At 36.7% G+C, this 18,968-nt stretch overlaps 1 protein-coding gene across 8 annotated transcripts in view; it reads left to right on the top strand.

Moving 5' to 3' along the window:
- COG5 (component of oligomeric golgi complex 5) overlaps positions 1-18,968 on the top strand; it is a 373,684-nt gene that overhangs the window by 276,391 nt on the left and 78,325 nt on the right. For 7 of the 8 annotated variants that reach the window (XM_055283617.1, XM_055283616.1, XM_055283613.1 and 4 more), the window contains 2 exons: positions 9,750-9,911; positions 12,090-12,189. In XM_055283617.1, coding sequence (XP_055139592.1) covers positions 9,750-9,911; positions 12,090-12,189 — 262 coding nt within the window. The remainder of the gene's footprint in view (positions 1-9,749; positions 9,912-12,089; positions 12,190-18,968) is intronic. The other variant, XM_055283612.1, reaches the window with a different exon arrangement.

Here is an 18,968-nt window from a genome sequence, read left to right as displayed (position 1 = left end):
AGCATCTATTCAAGAAAGTCTAGGAAAATTTGGTCAGAAAAACTGGAGCCTGTGGTATTTGAGTCAAGATTGTTCCCGTCTTACCCACCTCAGCTTAGTGAAGTGGAGATTGTTCTCTATACTGCAGTAGCCAAGAACACAGGGCTCCCTCTCTCCTAGCTCCCAGCTGGAAGGCTGTCTTCCTGGGAAGAGCAGGGCCTCAACATTTCTCATAATGACCTCAGCAGAAAGCTGCTGAGGCTAACTTTCAGGTAAGCGAGGTCAGGAGTAGGGAGCTCCCATATTGTGCCCAATTCCCACGCAATGAATGGGTCCTTGAGCATGGCAGGCTCAAAGTACTGGGGCCCTAATTACCTTTGCCTGGGCTTTTGAAATAGTGATTCTTTACCAGGAAATATAAACTGAAAGGACCTCGTGCAATTGCCTTCCACCAAGTGCTCACTTCCTAGAGTGAGGTTGTTCCCAGACCAAACTGAGGGTTGGGCTGCTATTTCTCGCTGCCCAATAACGAGATGCAGATGAACTGGAGAGGAGGAGAGTTTTTTATTTCTGTAACCAGTTGCAGGGATAAGGCCCAGAAAATACCGCCACACCAACTCAAAATTACAAAGTTTTCCAGAGCTTATATACCTTCTACATGTAAGTGTATGTCTACATGTAAGTGTGCATTTATCTAAAGACATAAGTGATTAACTTCTTTTCATCTATAACTAAGTTCTGAGTCTTGAAGACCTTCCTCTGGAGCCTCAGTAAATTATTTAATCTAAATGGGCCCCAAGTGCTGGGGTGATTACTCTTATCTTTTCTCCTACTAAATCATGGAGGTTTGGGGGGTTCTTTAGATTACCTATAAACTTGTTTGTGGAGGCCTGGAGAATTTCTTCAGATCCTGAATAAAACTTTTTAAATCCTAAACGGGTCCTGTTAAGAATTCCTTCGTTACCTTGTCATGCTTTAAGGCCCAGGAAAGGCCTAAGCAAAACTCTTGGTAGGCTTTTGTTATATCTCAACCTTTATATAAGGACCCTGGCTCTTTCAGCTTTTAATATTTAGCTTAACCACTCAGTTAGTGCTGAAAGTTGTTATGGAGGCCTACATCAGTGAGACCTGGCCTTCTACAAGGTGTCAGTCAGAAAGAAGCTTGTCATTTTCTCCACCCTCAGGTCGAGAGCCCTGGCATAAAGATTTTTACTTGGGTAGAGGCAAGCAATAAATCAGGTCCTGGGTCAGACATGGTGGTTGGTCAGCAATTTGGGAGACCAAGGCAGGCAGATGGCTTGAGCCCAGTAGTTTGAGACCAGCCTGAGCAAAACAGACCCCATCTCTAGAAAAAATAAAAAAGTTAACTGGGCTTGGTAGTCCACACCTGTAGTCCCAGCTACTTGGGAGGCTGAGGTGGGAGGATCACTTGGGCCTGGGAAGTCCAGGCAGCAATGAGCAGGGATCATACCACTATACTCCAGCTGAGGTGACAGAGCAACACCCTTTCTAAAAGAAGGATATAGAAAAAGAAAGGCAAAGAAAGGAGAGGAGAGGAGGAAAGGGGAAAGGAAAAGGAAAAAAGAAAGAGAAAAACAGCCCCTTTTCTCTTCCCCAAGTAAGTGACTTCATTTGCAACTGAACCTGGAGAAGTTTAAAGCTAAGGGTATTCTGAAAAAAACCCTGGCAGTGTGGTGAAAGGCAGTGGGAGGAGACTTGTAGTTCTAGTGAAGATAGCTGAACCTAAGCTAGCTCCAAGGAGAGATCCCGAGAATAAGACAGCTGGGAGGAGCCCCTCCTGGAATCAGAACAAATATCAAACATGACCTCAGAAAGTGTTCTATTAAAGGAGCTACAATTAGCTCCTTTGTAGATGCCTTTGTAGAGGAGTTTGTGCCTCAAGGCATTGTTGAAAATGTAGAGCAGTCAGTTAATGGAGTTAAGTATCTGGATGTGGTCAGAAAAAAATGAGGAAGATAATCCTGCCATTAGCACTGCCATCTCAAGGTGACTATTAGCATACCCAAAGCTGTGTCTAGCTGAGGAACATCAGAGATTGAAGACTGTGGGAGAGAGATAGACTTCATTAAAATAATCCAGCCAATCACTAAACAGATAAAAAGCAAACAACAATAACAAGACTTAGAGCTGGGGGTACCCGTACCCAGAGTTGCAACATTGTATCTAAAATGCCCAGTTTTGGCTGGTTGTGGTGGCTCACGCCTTCCTTTAGTTCTGTGAATAGCTTTGACTTGGCAGAGAAAATAATTCACCAACTTGAAGCTAGGGTGATAGAGATTACACAAGTCAAAAAACAGAAAGAAAATAATGAAGAAAATAGAGCCTCAAAGAAATGTGGGATACCATTAAGAATACCAACATCTATGTTATAGGAATACCACAAGGAGAGGAGAGATGTAATGGAGAAAAAAACTTGAAGAAATAGTGAATGAAACCTTCCCAATTTATTGAAATACAATAGCCTATCCATCCAGAAAGCTAAAAAAACTCCAAGTAAGATTAATGCAAAAAGACCCGCAAACAGATACATCCTAGTAAAAATGTCAAAAGTCAAGGACAAAACCCTGAAAGCAGCAAGGGAAAAACTATATAATCGGCTGGGTGCGGTGGTTCACACCTGTAATCATAGCACTTTAGGAGGCCAAGGAGGATAGCTTGAGGCCAGGAGTTCAAGGCTAGCCTGGGGAACATTCAGGTGAGACCCTGTCTTTACCCACTCCCCATGCCTGCTTCCCAAATAAAACTACACTTCACTTACAAGGGAGTCCCAATAACATTAACAGCTGACTTCTCAGCAGAAACAAAGGATGCCAAAAGGTAGTGGGCTCAGATTGCTCAAAGGAAAAAAAATGAGCCAAGAATCCCATGTCCAGTAAAGCTGCCCTTTCAAAAAGAAGGCAAAATACTTTCCTTGATTTAAAAAAGAGAATTTGTTGCTAGCATTCCAGCTTACAAGAAATACTAAAGAAAGTTCTTCAGGCTGAAAGCGAGTGACCCCAGATAATTCAAATCCCCACAAAGTAAAGGTAATTATGAAATTATAAAAGACAATATAAACACACATTTTCTTCTTCTCTTAACTGACCTAAAAAGCAATTATATAAAATAATATGTATCGACTGTATAAAACAAAAAGTGTCTGAGACAGGTCTCTATTAATTTAGAGGTTTATTTTGCACAGGTTAAAGATGTGCCTGGGAAGAAGAGACTCTAGTCACTGAAGGATCTGAGACCTGGATTTTTTCCAAAGAGGGTTTTGAGGACTTCAAGATTTAAAGGGGAAAGAGTGGGCAGGAAGGGAAGGGGAAAAGAAAAAAAGTGGGGAGGGTAGGTAGTGAGATAAGTGGTCACATTCTTGTGAGGCTTTGATTAGCACTCACTGAATCCACATGTTACATGTGAAAGAAGAGGGTACAGGAACAGTCGGTTATGCATTTGTCTCATGTTCAGCAAATCTGCATTTGTCTCATAGTGGGCAGTAGAATTATTTCTAATATTGTCATTGTGCCTATATGTGAAGATAAGCTGTTAATTTACAGGATCAGGGTAAGGGAGGCCACCTGGAGAGGGATGTGGCCTTCCATCTTGCAGCTGTTTGGGAACAAAGGAAAGGCAGTTTTTTTGGATAACTCAATTTCCAAGCTTAACTTTTATCTTTGGATAGCAAGTTTGGCACAAGAGGTAGGAACAAAGCTGAAATTTGCTAGGAAATGATGACAGATAGTAAAATAATAATTATAACAATTCATTGTTGGGTTTATTAACATAAACAGATGTAATATGTATAACAACACCACAAAGATAAAATACTTAGGAATAACTTTAACAAAAAGAGTGCAAATTTATACTCATAAAACTGTAAAATATTGTTCAAAGAAATATCTAAGTAGAAAATCATCCCATCTTCATGAATTGCAAGACTTGACCTTGTTAAGATGGTAATGCCCCCTAAATTGATATATATCGATTCAGTACAGTAGCTATCACTATCAGAATCTCAGCTGAGTTCTTTGTAGAAAGTAACAAGTGATTCTAAAATTCATAAGGAATTTCAAGGGACCCAGAATAGTTAAAACAATATTGAAGAAGAAGAAGAAGAATGTAGGAGGGCTCACAAGTCACTACAAAGCAATTTTAATCCCGATGGTATAGTACTGCCTGGCACAAGGATAGACATAAAACTGAGAGTACAGAAAGAAACCCATAAATCTATGGTGAGTTGTCTTCAAAAACTGTAAAGACCATTCTTTCAATTGAGAAAGAATTATCTTTTAGACAAATGGTGCTGGGACAGCTGATAGTGACATGCAAAAGAATGAAGTGGTGCCCTTCACATCATATACAAAAATTAAAGTGGATCAAAGATTTAAATATTAGATTAAAAGTATAAAACAAGGCTGGGCACAGCGTCTCGTGCCTGTAATTCCCAGCACTTTGGGAAGCTGAGGTGAGAAAATCACTTGAGTCCAGGAGTTTGAGTCCAGCCTGGACAAAATAGAGAAACCCCATCTCAATAAATCAATCAATATAAAAATTAAAAATATAAATTTTTTAATATATTTACATATATATATATATCTGTTACAAAACATAGGGGCAAATCTTTATGCATTAGGATTTGGTAAATAATTCTTAGACATGACACCAAAATCACAATCAACAAAAGACAAAATTATATTTAAATGATATTTTGGACTTTCTGAAAATTAGAAACTTTGCTGCTTCAAAGGATTACCATTAGGAATGGGTGAAAATATTTCTGACTCATAGATCTGGCAATTGACTTGTTTCAGAATATATAAAGAACTCTTTCAATTCAACCATAAAAAGACAAATTACTCGATTAAAAAGTGGACAAGGGATCTGAGCAGACATCTCCAGAAAACATAGATGACCAATAAGCACATGAAATAGATGGTCAGGAAAATACAAATCAGAACCACAATGAGCTACTATATCACGCCCCCTAGGATGTCTATAAACAAAACGACAGTAGCAAGTGTTGGCAAGGATGTTGAGAAATTACTATCCTCATATATTGCTGGTGGAAATCTAAAGTGGTACAGGGCCTTGGAAAAGGGTTTGGCAATTCTTCAAACTTTTTTTTTTTTTTCTTGAAACTGGGTCTCGTTCTGTAGCCCAGGCTAGAGTGCAGTGGTGCAATCACAGCTCACTGCAGCCTCTAACTCTCAGGCTCAAGCAGTCCTCCACCTTAGCCTTTGAGTAGCTGGGATTACAGGCGTGTACCACCATGCCTGGCTAATTATTTTATTTTTTGTAGTGGCGAGGTTTTGCTTTGTTGCACAGGCTGGTCTTGAACTCCTGGGCTCAAGGGATCCTCCTGCCTCAGCCTCCCAAAGTGTTGGGATTACAGGCATGAGCCACTATGTGCGGCCTCTTCAAACTATTAAACATGGTTACCATATGACCCAGCAGTTTCACTCCAGATGTATACCCAAGGGAAATAAAAACATATGTTCACATAGACATTTGTATGCAAATGTTTGTAGCAGCATTATTCCTGATAGCCAAAAGATGGAAACAACCAAATATCTGTCAACAGACAAATGGGTAAACAAAATGTGCTATATTCATACGATGAAATATTACAATTAAAATATATACAATATTAGCCATAAAAATAAATGAAGTACTGTACATGCTGCAACATGGATGAACCTTGAAAACATTATGCTAAGTGAAAGAAGACAGTAAAACACACACATACACATACACACAGTGTATTATCCCGTTCACATGCAAATCCAGAATAGCAAAATCTATAGAAACACAAAGTAGATTAGTGATCGATTGGGACGGGGGATGGAGTGAGGAAGGTGGAGTGTTATAGTTAAAGATACAAGATTTCTTTTTGAGGTGATAAAATGTTCTAAAATTGACTATAGTGATGATTGCACAGATCTCTGAATATACAAAATTCATCAAATTGTGTAATTTCAGTGATTGAATTCAAGTGGTGGTATGCTATGTAAATTATATATATGAAAGTTGTCAGATTCGACATGGAGTCACTTGTGTCAAAGCCTGGCAAAATAGAGCTGGGGGAGGGTCATGAAGGGAGAGCTGTCACACATGATTTGCCTGATAACAAGAACTATCACAAGAAATTTTTCTCAACTGCAGCTTACTACACAAGTCACACAGGGACAGCTAGCCAGTTATACAAGAACATTTGCCTGACACACTATCCCACAAGCCCAATCCAAACTGCAAGGGCCTAACCATAACACTAAAATTGCAAGTCCTACCTTGCAATTTACTGACACTCACCAATCGGAACTCACCAGCTCTTATATAAGATGCTACCAGTGCCAATAAACTGTCTTTGAAAACAACTTGCATAACCTCCTCTTCCCCCAATAAACTCTAGCCTTTCTTTTGTTTTCCAGACATACCAGAGGCCACCCTGTTCTGTCTGTAGGTCCAAGATAGCAGTCCTGCTTCTTGTGTGTTATTCCCCAATAAAACCTTTTTACTTAGAGAGATGTCTTTATATATTTTTTATGCTGACATATCTTTTTCCTTTATTTGTTTATTCTGACATAATTATACATATTTATGGTGTACAGAGTGATGCTGTGATACATGTAATGTGTAGCGATCAGATCTGTGTAAGAAGAGAATGGGATAAGAAGAGATAGATTAAATTATTCTGGGAATTTTTTATTTAAAAAAAAAAAGGAGTGAGGTTACCTCTTTCATTGAAATAATAAGAAAGTCACAGAGAATAGATGAAGTTGTAAGAGGGGAAAAAAAGAGAGAAGTGCCAAGTTGAGAAAGGTCATGGCCAGTGGTTTTGCTCTTAGGGTAAAACCAAGACAAAAGTCATCTATAAAGATTGAAGAGTTGCACAAGTAGAATTTTAGGTTATTACTTTGACCTTCAGCCTCTTGATTTTAAAGAGGTTTGTATAAATGTCCAGTAGAAATCATTTTTTCTCTTGAAGTACTTGGCCAGCTTAGCAGCAGATACAGAGAACATCTCAATAACATTTTCTTAGAACTTTGAAAGAAAGGTGAATTGGAAAAATCAGGGTGCTAATGAGAGCACCTTGAAATGATGGCTATGGAAAAAGGATGACATAGACATGGTGGGCTGATGGAGGCTGGAAGCAGGAAGGGGTCATGTAACAATAAGGTCAAAGAACAAGTTCTTTAGAGTAAAATATACCACCCTTATAGACATGCAAAGCCCAACATGACGTCCATCTGTTTTCTCTGATATTATCTTGTACTACCCTCCTGTTACTTGATTTGTACCTCTGGCCAACACAGCCAGGTATGGTCTCTCCTCAGGGCCTTTGTACTTGCTGTTCTTTCCTCATAGAAAGGAATTTCCCTGTAAATCTACACAACTAGCTCCCTCTTTTTCTTCAGGGCCCCTCAGTAAGCCTTCCTTTGCCTCATCCTATCTAAAGTTGGATGAAAAAGGAAAAAAGATTAAACATTATTCTCTATCTTCCTTGCTTTATTTTTCTCTTAGCACTTACCATTATCATATTCCATATTTAACTTATTTTAAATTTTTATTTTTGTGTGTATCACTCCTGTTACTGTGTAAGCTTTAAGAAGACAGGGAATTTTTTTTTTTTCTTGACAGAGTCTTGCTGTGTCGCCCAGGCTGGAGTGCAGTGGCATGATCTTGGCTCACTGCACCCTTTCCTCCTGGGTTCAAGCAATTCTCCTGTCTCAATCTCCTGAGTAGCCAGGATTATAGGCACGTGCCACCATGCCACCAGGTCCGGCCGGGAATTTTTTTTTTTAAGCAAGTTCTCTACTATATTTCTGCACCTAGGAAATACTTGGCAAATATTGTAGTGACTTAATATTTTTGGAAGGAAAAATAGAGATAGAAGGTGGGGCATGTAGAAAGTTTCCTTTAAGCTTGAAGATCTTAGAGGTGGAGCAGTTCAAAGTGATGACTCAAATTTGGAAGCCCCCTAGTAAAGTCAAAAAAGGTTATTATAAATGTAGACTTTTAATATAGGACATATTTTAGAAAAGATGTTTGACACTGTAGTTACCAAGGATCTTTAACGGTAGATTTGGAGAACGGGAAAGTGTTAGTTCTTATAATTCAGTGCCAAAATTTCTGCAGAAGTGGGAAGAGGCTTCTGAGGTCAGTAGATGACATGAGTAAAAATAGTGACATTTAAATAGATGGCTTGGACTTCAACAGAGAATTGCTTCAGACACATTTAGACACTAAGTTCTTTCATGCTCCCATCATGATCTTGGTATCTTCATCTAATACAGAAATTATTATAATTAACATTTTACCTGCCAATTTCTTCACAAGACTGTAAAGCACTCTTAATCTCTATCTTCCCAGCACTTTACAAAGTGCCTGGTGCATAGTATTCTCAGTAAATATGTGTTGAGTGAAATACTTACTGAATGAGAAAACATTAAGAGATAACTATGGAATTACGATGTTGGAGCCAAGAGCATTCTGATCTCTAGGTCGTATCAGTGGACCAGAAGGGTGAGAAAAAGAGAAAGCCAAGTTTCATATACATGAAGGAGCAGGTCAGGTGTTTTAAAGGTTAACTTTTTAGATGAAGGAAAATTTGTTGTTTATAAAAGAAAAAAGACAGTGCAAAAGCTGGTAGAAGGATTGTAAACTGGAATGATGTGAGAAGACACTGAATTAATTATAGGAGTAAGGAAACATGAAAATAATGGTTATAGACATTTGATAGTAATTGTCAAAAGCAAAGTGTAAGATCAAATAGTTTGACTGCTAAATGAAAATCAGCATGAATTATTAAAGATACAGGAAGTGCAAGCAGGAAAAAAATGTTTCTCAGATTAAGTTTGATATTGTGAAGAATATTATAAAACAAAGTAGCGTAGAACTCCACTTGGAAGTATTTACGTGATTTTAGGACTTTCATAAATACTTTTTATTTTGTCTCACTCTTGCTAGTAACACAAAAATGGAAAACGTAAAAACCTAAGTCTGTACACTTCCCTCTCAGACAGTGAGCTTTATTGGGGCGGCAGCTATGGATAGATAGGGCCAAGCTAATGGAGCATGTCTCTACAGGCTGGTTTCTCTTCTGTATGCTTTGATAACTCTGTAGGCAGGATTTGCAAGTAAAGGCATAGCCCCCATTAGCATTAATAGGATTTTACTGTTATTCTTTTAGTTTAAGGAAATAGATAATACAGTAAGTATTGGTGCATATTATTGTGCATTTATAGTGGGGACTTACATAGAAATTAAAATGTTAATGTAGGCCGGGCACAGTTGCTCACACCTGTAATCCCAGCACTTTGGGAGGCCAAAACGGGTGGATCACTGGAGTCAGGAGTTCGAGACCATCTTGGCCAACATGGCAAAACCCCATCTCTACTAAAAATACAAAAAATTAGCCGGGCATGGTGGCGGGCAGCTGTAATCCCAGCTACTTGGGAGGCTGAGGCAGGAGAATCGCTTGAACCCAGGAGGTAGAGGTTGCAGTGAGCCAAGATTGCGCCACTGCACTCCAGCCGGGGCAACAGAGTGAGACTGCGTCTCAAGAAAAAAAAAAAGGTTACTATGGTACTGAATGTTTAATTATGAAATATATTAGTAAATATGTACATTGTAAAATAAATTTTCTTTTAATATAGAGTTACATTTTTATGGGAGGTGCATTTTTTAAAAAGGTATTTACGGCCTGATACAATAGCATTTAGCTCTGTGCAATTTACGTTAGTTTTTAAAAAATTTTGTTTCCACAGTCCAGAAAAGGCTTTGAAAGACTCACTACAACCCTATGAGGCTGCTTATCTATCAAAATCCTTATCTCGACTCTTCGATCCTATCAACTTGGTTTTTCCCCCGGGTGGTCGTAATCCTCCTTCCTCTGATGAACTTGATGGTATTATTAAAACTATAGCAAGGTATGTATTTTTTATATAGTGGCATGCCATAAGATGACTGCCATATTTGTTAGTGTTATATGATAGCAGTACCTTTTTAATTTATTTTCAAATTATTCAAGTAATTAGGCCCACAATTAAATTAAGAATTTTACAGTAAATGAGTGCACACATAGTAAGTACTTGAGATTCCAATTAATAAAATAATTTAAATACCTTAAATATAGTCTAAAAACAGCCTGTTATAATTATTCTGTATCTTGCCAAGGATGCAAAGTAAACCTAGCTCTTTATATCATAGTAAATTTCTTACATTACACAAGAAGTCAAACATAATAAATAATTTTATAAATTGAGAAACTAAAACATACAGGTTAATTTTTTTGTGTCTTAAACTCCAGAAAATGCTTCATGGCAGAAATAGGAATATAACTTTGATTATCTTGTGTTTGCTATTTTAAGCTTTTTAAGTGAATGTAACAGCTTTTAAGACTAAAAAGGGAAAGTATCCTAGCAGAGGTGCCACCTGAATGCCTGCAGACGATTTAATTATATACTGTTGGCTTTAGACACGTATTTAAAAGTTATCCAGACTAATTTGCAGTTGAAATTATCTCAGTTTCTGTCATGACTAACAAGTTGTGATAATAGTAGATCTGTACATTTGAGATGGACGTTTTAAGGAATAAAAAATAGTATGAGACTGAGGTCTAAATTCTTTTAAAGATTTGAAGATGGTGATTCTGAGGCGTAGAAGAGTAAGCCTAAAAAGCCACAGGTGGCCAGGCATGGTGGCTCACACCTGTAATCCCAGCACTTTGGGAGGCAGAGGTGGGTGGATCACCTGAGATCAGGAGTTCGAGACCATCCTGGTGAAACCTCATCTCTACTAAAAATATAAAAATTAGCTGCGCCTGGTGGCACACACTTGTAACCCCAGCTACTCAGGAGGCTGAAGCATCAGAATCGCTTGAATCCAGGAGGCGAAGGCTGCAGTGAGCCGAGATCACGCCACTGCCCTCCAGCCTGGCTGACAGAGCGAGACCCTGTCTCAAAAAATAAAAATAAAAAACCACATGTATAATAATATACATAAGCATATCTTTTGCTGCAAATGTACCTACAAATTGTCTAGATTGCCCAGCATCTTGGTCCTAAATCTCTCCACAATTGCCTTGACTTTCCTTCTGACTGTAGGTCTTAGTAACTTGATCTCTTTGACCTGTTTATGTAAATGTTAAAGAGGAATCTCTCCCATTCCTCTATGCAACTTGACAATGCTATAATCAAATATAATCTACAGCTGGAAGAATCATGCTTATGCTAGTGTTTAATAAAATTTAAAAGTGAACATTAACAAAATTATGTCTCAATACTATATGAAAGTGCATTTTTGTTACACGTAGTATGCACTAGTATTGTTTCAAACTCTTTCAACTTCTTTAAAAAGAGAATCTGGTAATATTTACTCTACTGCGTCAGGGACAATAATTACTTTTCTTGCTTTCCATCTGTACATGGGTTTCTATATTATTTTTAATTTCTAGTGTTCTTTCCATGGTCTTTGTAAAATACCTTTTTTTTTTTTGTGGCAGTCAGATCAAATGCCCCAATTAATCCAATGTTAAAGCTGAAGCATGACAAAAAAATAGTTTAAGAATCCGAATTTTAAAAATTTGTAATTATAGTTCTGTTATGCTTTTATATTATTTAAAAAGCTACTCTATTGAAACTAGCATGAATTGGCATAATTTCTACAGAAGCTGAGTATCTTTATATATCATGTGTAATTTATATTTTTAGCCTATGTCCCTTCAAGGTCATCATTTCCATTCAAGAGCTGTCATTTCCTTGCAGATGTCTGTGATATGCAGTGCCTCTAATTGCACTTTATCAGTATTAGCAAGAGTGCTACTTTAAAAATCTGTACACAATTTACTCCTTTAATCACAGACTGAACCCACATATGACATGCTTTTATTAATGAGAAACTGGTCATTAAGGAAGCTATCTCCAGGCACTTTTTCCGAGTGCTGAATTTAGGGGGTAAAATGAAACAATGCAACCAGTTCTTGGAAGCAGTGAAATCTATAAAAAGAATAACCACAGTGATTATTGGGTTTGAGTTTTTAATCTCACTCTTTACTTTGTTGATGAACAATGTTGCTAATATTTAAAAACTGTTTTTATTTTCTCCAGTGAACTAAATGTTGCTGCTGTTGATACAAACCTCACATTAGCTGTGTCAAAAAACGTGGCAAAGACCATCCAGTTATACAGTGTAAAATCAGAGCAGCTTGTAAGTGGTTTCCTTTATCTGTAAACTTTAATCATTTTATTTAAAATTACTAACTATATAATACTTGACTAATCATAAATATTGAATTGACTATTCACTTACTTTCATTTTTACTGTAGTGAAAGTTTGTAACTTCCTGATGAATTTAAACCAGAAAAAAAATTTCTGTTAAAAAAATGGCCCTCCTACACATTGTCAATACACTTTCAGAAGACAGGCAAGTTTTACAAGGTTTCTTTTTTTAACACATATGCCAATTAATGGGCTAATTATATATTTTTAAGTATTTAAATATTTTAAATAATTTACATAAATTATAATTATATATGATCAATCAAATTTTCCCTTTTGTGTGACCACTAACTCCATGTATCATTCATGCATGGTCACCTAGTGTGAAATTGACTTGAAGTGTTAGAAAACTGTTGGAGGAAGTAAAGTACGTAAAATTTTAGTAGAAAAATGTTTATTTATTTTTTAAAGATTCCAACTCTAGAACCTGGGAGTTTAACCCTAAAATTATTCTATTTGAAATAGCTATATGCATGCATTTAAAATAAGTACATAACTGAATCATAATCTTAATTCTATACATCAATGTTTTAAAGTTAAGTACACATATTTCACTAGTATGTATGTATGCTAATTGAAATCCAAACAAAATGAGACTTCAATATATTTTTTTACCATTATTGATATACTAATTTTAGACAGTGTGTCAAAATCTGATTGTCTCCACTATCTTTAGAATGTTAGCTAACTACATTTTTAGTTTATCCTCTCTAACCATTCCCAATTGAAATATCATAATAAACAAAATAATCTACTTTTACCCATATCCAAGTTGTTTCAGTTTGTTCTGTGATAATTTTTAGGGTAAGTTGGTGACATACTGAAGGATTTACATAAAATGATCCTTGGAGGTAATAGTCATATTACGAGGCTTCCTTCTTTTAGTTCCCATGGATGGCCAGATTTTGTTTGCAAATATGGTACTATTTTCAGTCAATTGATCTTGTAGTCTTGACAAAATCATCTTAGAAGCATCTTTTTAAGAACTTTATTGAAAACTAACCATACAGAGATATGGAAGCTGTTTGTGGGAAATTACTATGAATTTAGATTACTAATTTTTCTCTCAATCTTTGTTTAAATCTTTATTATAATGTTCACTGCTTCAACAACATGGTTGTTGCCATAAATAAAATTCAGTATTATATCTAGTAGAGTATAGTGTAATTACTGACAATGCCAAGATCTGAAGATAACACCATAAGAAAGATCCAGCATGTGTATAGAAAATACCCTGCATTGAGAGTAGGGAGGGACAGTGGTAATGGTAATATGTACTTCAGTTAACGTAGTAATGGCAGAAGGCTTAGACGAAATCAAAATATCTGCAAACATTTGACTGAGTTGATACTGTTGATCAAATTGTCGGTGGCTGTAAATTACTTAAGCGTATCTAACGTACTTGCAGTGTTGAAGGCTAACAGAAAATCATTGACATGTTTTGGTTTTTAATTGGATTATTTCTTTTTTTATTAAAAATAGTTTTATTTTTCAACTTTCATTTTGAAGTGTATAAGGGAAGCTTAAGCATTAAATAAGATTATAAAAAGCATCATATGCGTAATTTTTTAAAATATTGACTAATGTCTTAAGTAACAACTTGCTGTTAATGTTCGTTTCTTGGCATTTAATAACTCTTCTACCCCTCTGTGTGTTAAAATTATACCTGTTTTGTTCTTTAATCTTTACAAATATTCCTATTCTTTTAGAATAATTTGACTGAAAACATTTAGAGGAAAATAGCCAAATTGTAAGTCTTTAGTGGAAGAAAGACTTGAAACAGATTTTTGAATTGAATAACTACTCTGCCTATAAATGGAAATGTTGACTTGAGATTTGGTATGAAAACTATATCAATGAATGGGAGATTATTTTCAAAGATGAAAAATTTAAGCTTCCAGTCCACAAGATTAAGAAATGAAAGAATCTGTTGTTTCCTGACTTTTTAATGATTGCCATTCTGACTGGCATGAGATGGTATCTCATTGTGGTTTTGATTTGCATTTCTCTAATGACCAGTGATGATGAGCTTTTTTTCACATGTTTGTTGGCTGCATACATGTCTTCTTTTGAGAAGTGTCTGTTAGATCCTTTACCTGCTTTTTGTTGGGGTTGTTTTTCTCTTGTAAATTTGTTTAAGTTCTTTGTAGGTTCTGGGTATTATCCCTTTGTCAGATAGATAGATTGCAAAACTTTTCTCCCATTCTGTAGGTTGCCTGTGCACTCTGATGATAGTTTCTTTTGCTATGCAGAAGCTCTTTAGTTTAATTAGATCCCATTTGTCAATTTTGGCTTTTGTTGCCATTGCTTTTGGTGTTTTAGTCATGAAGTCTTTGCCCATGCCTATGTCCTGAATGGTATTGCCTAGGTTTTCTTCTAGGGCTTTTATGGTTTTATGTCTTACATTTAAGTCTTTAATCCATCTTGAGTTAATTTTTGTATAAGGGGTAAGGAAGGGGTCTAGTTTCAGTTTTCTGCATATGGCTAGCCAGTTTTCCCAGCACCATTTATTAAATAGGGAATCCTTTCCCTATTGCTTGTTTTTGTCAGGTTTGTGAAAGATCAGATGGTTGTAGATGTGTGACGTTATTTCTGCAGCCATAAAAAAAGATGAGTTCATGTCCTTTGCAGGGACATGGATGAAGCTGGAAACCATCATTCTCAGCAAACTAACAGAGGAACAGAAAACCAAACACTGCATATTCTCACTCATAAGTGAGAGTTGACCAATGAGAACACGTGGACACAGAGAGGGGAACATCACACACCGGGGCCTGTTGGTGGGTGGGAGGCTAGGGGAGGGATAGCGTTAGGAGAAATACCTAATGTAGATGATGGGTTGAGGGGTGCAGCAAGCCACCATGGCACTTGTATACCTATGTAACAAATCTGCACGTTCTGCACATGTATCCCAGAACTTAAAGTATGATAAAAAAAGAACAGAACAGAAACGAAGGAAAGAAGGAAGGAAGGGAGGGAGGGAGGGAGGGAAGAAAGGAAGGGAAATCAGATCATTAATAGAATGTTCAAGCAGTGAGATAAAGGAAAGCTAGAATTTTAAAGATAAGCATGTTTTCAGAAAGAGTGACTTGCAAATACAACCTGAAATGTACATCGAGCAGCTTTTCAGAATCTGAAATGTATTTCCCTAAAGATTAGTTATAGAAGTTTCTTGGCTACTGAAACGTTTTAGTATACTTAATTATAGCTTTAATTCATATCAAGAGAAAGGCTTATAAAAGGATTTTTCAAGCTGATTTTTAATATTCTGGGATATAGTAGATTATAACATTAAATTATATGTAAGTGCATTTTATACTTACAATAATACATCTGAAATTATTTTTATGATTACATATTTTTTTCCCTAAGGCTTTTCTGTTACTAATCACCAAAGGTATGTGTTATACAAACCTAAATCTCTGTAAGGATAAATCCTTCAGTCCTTCTGAATCCAAAGCTGTACCAGAGTATTTATTTTTAAGAGTGAGGTTGGGCCACAAAAGTAACTACCATCATTAACCTTTATAGTGAATCAGAAATTGTACCAAGCCATTTATATATATTATTTCATTTATTTCACAGCAGTCCTATGAAATGAAAGTATTACTGTCCACCACTACAAAATGTAGAAATTGAAGCTGAGAACATTTAATAGCATGAGTAATATAGACTACTAAAATTAGAATGCCTGGGAGCAGGTGTTGGCACTAGCATTCAAATCCAGACCAGACTGTAAAACAAGCTTGTCCAACTCGCCTTATTTTTCACTGTTGTTGTTCTCTTGTGTTTTTTAGGCTTTTAGCAGCCTGAAGCCATGGTTTTTAGTTTCTATCTCTAGTGCTAAGCAGAAACGTATAATGAGTAAGGGGCTTTACTGGCCTAACCAGAAACAGAAACTAAGAACCCATGACTGTATTCTCTCCCATGTTCACCTCTGCACCAACCTTTAATACTTTATTTCTGATCTGTAGCTTGTATATAAACATAACATCTTTTTTATTTAAGAAAAGTTACATTGTGTTATACGTATTGTTTTGTGAATTGCTCAGTCATTTTACAATATATCAAGATCTTTATTTACTGTGTTAATACATGCATAATGTATTTTATTTATGTGTAGAATCGTTTATGTTACTTCTGTGCTCTTAGTGTATAGTTAAATGATTTCATAGTTTAGTTTTGAAATAATAGGGATTTAGCATTGAGGCTTCACATCTGAGTTCTAAGCAATAGGATTTAGTTCCTCCATTATGTATTTAACTTAGTATGGGTCATGTGAATATCAGCTTTCTAGATGCTCTTTTGTAAAAATGAGATCAAGGTTTTTTAGATTTTCATTTAAAAATTCTTACTTGTCTTGACAGCAATCGTGAGGTTATAATTAATTTACTAAGAATTTTATGTTTCAAATACACACATACCTATAGGTGTAATATCATAATATTTTATGATTAAACTGAACAAATTATTTAATGGTGATATATTGAGGATTTGTATAGTCTGAAATGTGACCTTTAGAAGAAAAGGTCACTAGACTGTACAGTGGAAAGTTTGGGGTTTTTTGTTTGTTTTTGAGATGGTCTCACTCTGTTGCCCAGCCTGAAGTACAGTGGGATGATCATCGCTCCTTGCAACCTCTGCCTCCCAGGCTCAAGGTATCCTCCCACTTCAGCCTCTGGGCATGCCAGTATGCCTAACTAATTTTCTTATTTTTTGTAGCGATGGTGGGGGGAGGTCTCGCCACATTGCTCAGGCTGGTCTCGAACTCCTGGGCTCAAACGATCCATAGCCTTGGCCTTCTGAAGTACTGGGATTACAGGTGTGAGCCACTGTGCCTAGCCACAATGGAAAGTTTGAATTAGTGTTTTTCTTATCCTCTGTGTGTTAAAAGGAAACTAAAATATTAGTACATAAGGGAACTGTTGTGGCACCTTTAAAATTTATAGGCTTGTAAACTTTTTTGATATCAACTTTGGAGGCAAATATATTAATAAGTATCCCTTTTAAAAACTGAAGAGTATTTTCCAACAGTAACCATTATTTGATGGTTTCAGGGAATGGCATCTAGAATCTTAGTGTAAATGGCAAATGTTATGAACTGTGAGAAAGGAGATTGGCATTTAATTAAGTTGCAGACCATTTGAAACAATAATAGGAATGACATTTAAGGGGAGGTCTCAACTTCAATGCAGATCAGTAGCTATGTATGAGGTCAATAGTTCTAGACACTAAGATTTTATTTTAAGGCTTTGTAAATATACACTTTATTCTTTATATAATTTCGTAAGTTGGAGACTTGACGTTCCTATGATGGAAAAAAACATACATGTGTGATATTTAAATGGTATAGAGACATATGAGCTCAAATATGAGTTCAATTTTTTTTTTTTTTTTTAAGTTTTAAAAGTATTGGCCAGGTATGGTGGCTCATGCCTATAATCCCAGCACTTTGGGAGGCTGAGGTGGGCGGATCACTTGAGGTCAGAAGTTCAAGACCAGCCTGACCAAAAATGATGAAACCTCATCTCTACTAAAAGTACAAAAATTAGTCAGATGTGGTGGCGCACCAGGAGAATCGCATGAAACCAGGAGGCGGAGGTTGCAGTGAGCTTAGCTTGCACCACTGCACTCAAGCCTGGGAGACAGACCGAGACTCCATCTCAAAATAAATAAATAAAAGTATTATTTAATGGAGATTTTAATGCCATCTACATGGATTATCACCCCATATATTATTATATGGTAATAGCTTATGTTGTTAATATACAAAAAATAAAAGATCAAAGGAAATATGAAATCACTTGGAAGAGTTTTTATATTATGTGCAAACAGATGAAACAAATCAATAGTGCCTTTTTGACCAAATGCACTTTCTCTGTGATACAAACACACCAATCCCTTTAGGTTACCTAGCTAGCCTCTTGATACTTTTTTTTTTTTTTTTAAAGAGATGGGGGTCTCACTGTGTTGGCCAGGTTGGTCTTAAACTCTTGGCCTCAAGCAACCTCCCACCTCGGCCTCCCCGAGTGAGCCACTGCGCCTGGCTCTCTTGATCCTTTAGATAGCCTGGCACTCTTTGTTACCTCTCTTCTTACGTTGGACTATTTTAGGATTACTTCATCCTTTCTTCAAGATCGCTTTCTGGCCTGACACACTGGCTATACCTATAATCCTAGCACTTTCAGAGTTCGAGATAGAAGGATTGCTTGAGCCCAGTAGTCCAAGACTAGCTGGGGCAACATAGTGAGACACTGTGTCTACAAAAACAGAAGAAAAAAAGATAGCTTTCTGACTTGCTTTTCAGACCTGTAAGAGCTTGATTTTCTGGGGGCTGTGGCAAGTCAATACTAGACGAACTGTCAGGACTAAGGGTCAGTAGATAAAATTGAAAACAGAGAGCAATGACAAATAATATTTTCAAGAGAAGGTAAAAAATTTGAAATTGTTAGTTAAAGCAGGTCGAAGTCTGTATTAGTTACCTGTTGTCATAAGAATGCCATGTAACCGACAACCGTTGTTGGCATGGGTGACACACAGCATTTATTGCTCATGCTTCTCGGGTCATATGGGGTGCTAGCTAGGTGGCTTTACTGAGGTTGGCTGGGTTTACTCACAAGACTGGCTGGCTTCTGTTCTAGGCTGGCCTTAACCATATTAAACTCTGCTCTATTATACGTATCTCTAGTCCTGCAGCAGCCTATCCT

This window comes from Symphalangus syndactylus, chromosome 6, assembly GCF_028878055.3.
Source record: "Symphalangus syndactylus isolate Jambi chromosome 6, NHGRI_mSymSyn1-v2.1_pri, whole genome shotgun sequence".
In the NCBI taxonomy this organism is placed as follows: domain Eukaryota; kingdom Metazoa; phylum Chordata; class Mammalia; order Primates; family Hylobatidae; genus Symphalangus; species Symphalangus syndactylus.
This window is presented reverse-complemented; position numbering and strand designations above follow the sequence as displayed.